The sequence below is a fragment of the Hylaeus anthracinus genome, unplaced genomic scaffold (genome assembly GCF_026225885.1).
Source record: "Hylaeus anthracinus isolate JK02 unplaced genomic scaffold, UHH_iyHylAnth1.0_haploid 7703, whole genome shotgun sequence".
In the NCBI taxonomy this organism is placed as follows: Eukaryota; Metazoa; Arthropoda; class Insecta; order Hymenoptera; family Colletidae; genus Hylaeus; species Hylaeus anthracinus.
The window spans coordinates 1-2,893 of record NW_026535495.1 but is presented as its reverse complement, the minus strand read 5'-3'; the positions used below and the strand labels follow the sequence as shown (position 1 = coordinate 2,893).

The window sequence follows — 2,893 nt, the reverse complement described above, 5'->3', positions numbered from 1 at the left end:
GAAAACTGTCTGGTGCCCTCTTCTTCGAATTACTGAAACGGATTTACCACGACCTTGTCTTCGATAACAGACTGCGGATGTTTATGCATTTATGAAATATAAAGAAATCTGTGAAAATTTGAACAAATGAAAAAATGTATAACACGATACACACATTTAGAATATAATACGCACTTTCATTTAACTTTCGGATCCTCTTCTGTATCTATGGAAATTTTAATTCGCATAAACATCCGCAGTATGATCATTGCGCTCTTTTGATTCGCATTCTTTTTGACATTCTGGTATTCTACTATTCGTTCTTTCTATTTCAGGTTTGGAGTCACGAATCCGAGGTGGCAAGATCGCCAATATGGGAAGATATCCTTACCAAGCATCGATTTGGGATAACAATAGTTTTAAATGTGGCGGATCCGTCATTACCGAACGCTTTATCCTCACGGCTGCTCACTGCATTTACAAGTAAGTTTTTCTTAACGCGGAATATTGGAAAATTTAATATTCAACTAGCGTGATGTCCAAAATTAGAGAAGAAGAGATTTTAAAAAAATTTTAAAGAAATTTATCTTTTGAGAAACGATCATCCCTAGTTAAAAGTCGTTTCATCCTAAGCTAATGTACCTACTATACCCAATAAACCTAATTCATCTATCTATATAAAAAAATTTTAGAGCACTTTTCTGTATCAATTTTGTTAAGCAATAAATGATTATCCCATGTACAAAAATGAAATCGATAACTTTATCAGTTTCTAAGAAAACAGCTTATGATACTTTATTCAAGGCGCCTTGTATATTTAATTTCGATAACAAATAAATTAGTTTGGCCAGCCTTAATTTTTGAAAGTTCTTAGAAGTTCGATGTTCGATAAGGTTAATCTATATCTATTCTGACATACGTATACCTAAACGACCTTAATCTATATCTATTCTGACATAAGTATACCTAAACGAATCATTCGTTACAAGTAGTATATTAAATAATTAATCACTGAAAAACGTGTAATATTTATGTTATTTGCTTATCAAAAAATGGAATCCCAAAATGAAAGCACAATTCGTATAATTATCATGACGTTGCGGAAACGTTGCCAAACGGTAGAAATAATTAGTGAATTAATGAATTACGTTGGAATCAACACCTTTATTGATAACGTTATTTGTTACGTCACACACGTAGGTAAACATAATTCTTATGTACATACAACTTCCAAGTAATAAATTAAACATAATGAATGATTTATCTGTTACAAGTTAGATTATAATTTGAATCTGAATCATAGAATGAAATTGTATTTAATATTGAACGATTGAAATTGAACACTTTTCTGAAATTATTATAATGTAATTCGATGGAATGAAACATGAAGAAACATGAAAAATAAACTCCACTTCTTCGGATTGTTTAATAATTTCACGTTTAGAATTATGTACTGACAGCTATATAATTTCATTTGCGATGCTTCGACAGTCGAATAGAATATAAATAAAATAGATAAATATTCTGATAATGATACAACCTAATTTTACAGGAGATCAGCAAACACAATGACAGTTGTTGTTGGAACCAATTATTTAAAACACAATGGAGATATTTATAATGTCGATAAATTAATTTGGCATAATGGCTACTGCTATAAGCTAATTATCAATGATATCGGTTTAATACGCGTGAACAAAAAAATTGTGCTAAGTGAAACAGTTCAACCGATCCGTCTTGCGCCTGTGTTTGACATTCCTTCAGGTGAAGTTGCTGTTGTCACTGGTTGGGGAAGATTATCTGTAAGTTACGATACCAGTTATTTTAAATACTAAAACAATGACTTATTTATAATAATGTACTATATATGCATTCTTTACTTACCCCCTTGGGGGTTACACTGTTACATTTCAACTTCCTCCATCTCTTACACTTTCTTTCTTTTTACCTTTACACCTCGCCCATCCCTTCCTCTTCCTAATCAATAATAACTAATTTTACTAAATTAATTCATACGAACTTTCACTGGTTAATATGTCATTTCTGTATGCATGATTATATTAATCTACATGACACGACAGTCTATTATTATCAGTTTCTTTACCATTTGTTCGTTTCTATTTTTGTTTTTGTTTTTGTTTTTTTGTTTATTTAGGACGAAGGCCCGATCCCATCCACGTTGCATGAACTCTACACGATTGTAGTATCACAAGAATCATGCCAGAAAATATTCCCGGAAGTGGACGACAAAAAAATTTGCACGCTGACCGAGAATAACACGAGCGCTTGCTATGTACGTACTACATCTCGTATTTTCACGTAATTCATTTTACTCGTCGATGAAAGCGATACAATCGATTTTCGTGACTTGCTCGCACGTAAAATCTTTCGTTAAGCTATCCCGTAACCAACATGTTACGATCGATATTTCGTGTTGACACAAGTTTCATAACTATTCAGATTCCTAATGGAAAATTTATTCTTATCGAAATAAAAAAGGTTGTCTGCGTTACTCGGGGGATGTTGCAGCTTCCGATTCCTTCAATAATTTTATGAATCGATTCGGTAGTTCCAAAGATCGCTCGCAACGTACGAAACGATTTTTCCTCTTTGTATGTAATACTAGTATACAGGGTGTCCGAAAACTCGGGGAGGAGCCGGAAATGGGGGGTAGCTGAGACGATTCTGAACAACAATTTCCTTTGCAAAAATGTCGGATGGAGCTTCGTTGAGGAGATATTAAGCGAAAACCCCGACCAATCAGAGCGCGCGTAGACCGTTCGAGCGGCCGCGGTAGCGAAGGTTACGCGCTGGTGGCCGCGCTTGCACGCGAACAAGTGACTCGACGTGCATCGAAACATCGACCTAGCGCGTAGCCTTCGCTACCGCGGCCGCTCCAACGGTCTACGCGCGC

General features: G+C 35.0%; 1 protein-coding gene across 1 annotated transcript; it reads left to right on the top strand.

Annotated features, from left to right (window-relative positions):
- Positions 1 to 270: 270 nt before the first annotated feature.
- Positions 271 to 2,586, top strand: LOC128896178 (chymotrypsin-2-like). Its single transcript, XM_054159381.1, has 3 exons — positions 271 to 462; positions 1,532 to 1,781; positions 2,135 to 2,586. Exons 1-3 carry the CDS (start codon positions 353 to 355, stop codon positions 2,300 to 2,302), a joined length of 528 nt encoding a protein of 175 aa, XP_054015356.1. The 5' UTR covers positions 271 to 352; the 3' UTR covers positions 2,303 to 2,586.
- The last annotated feature ends 307 nt before the right edge of the window (positions 2,587 to 2,893 follow it).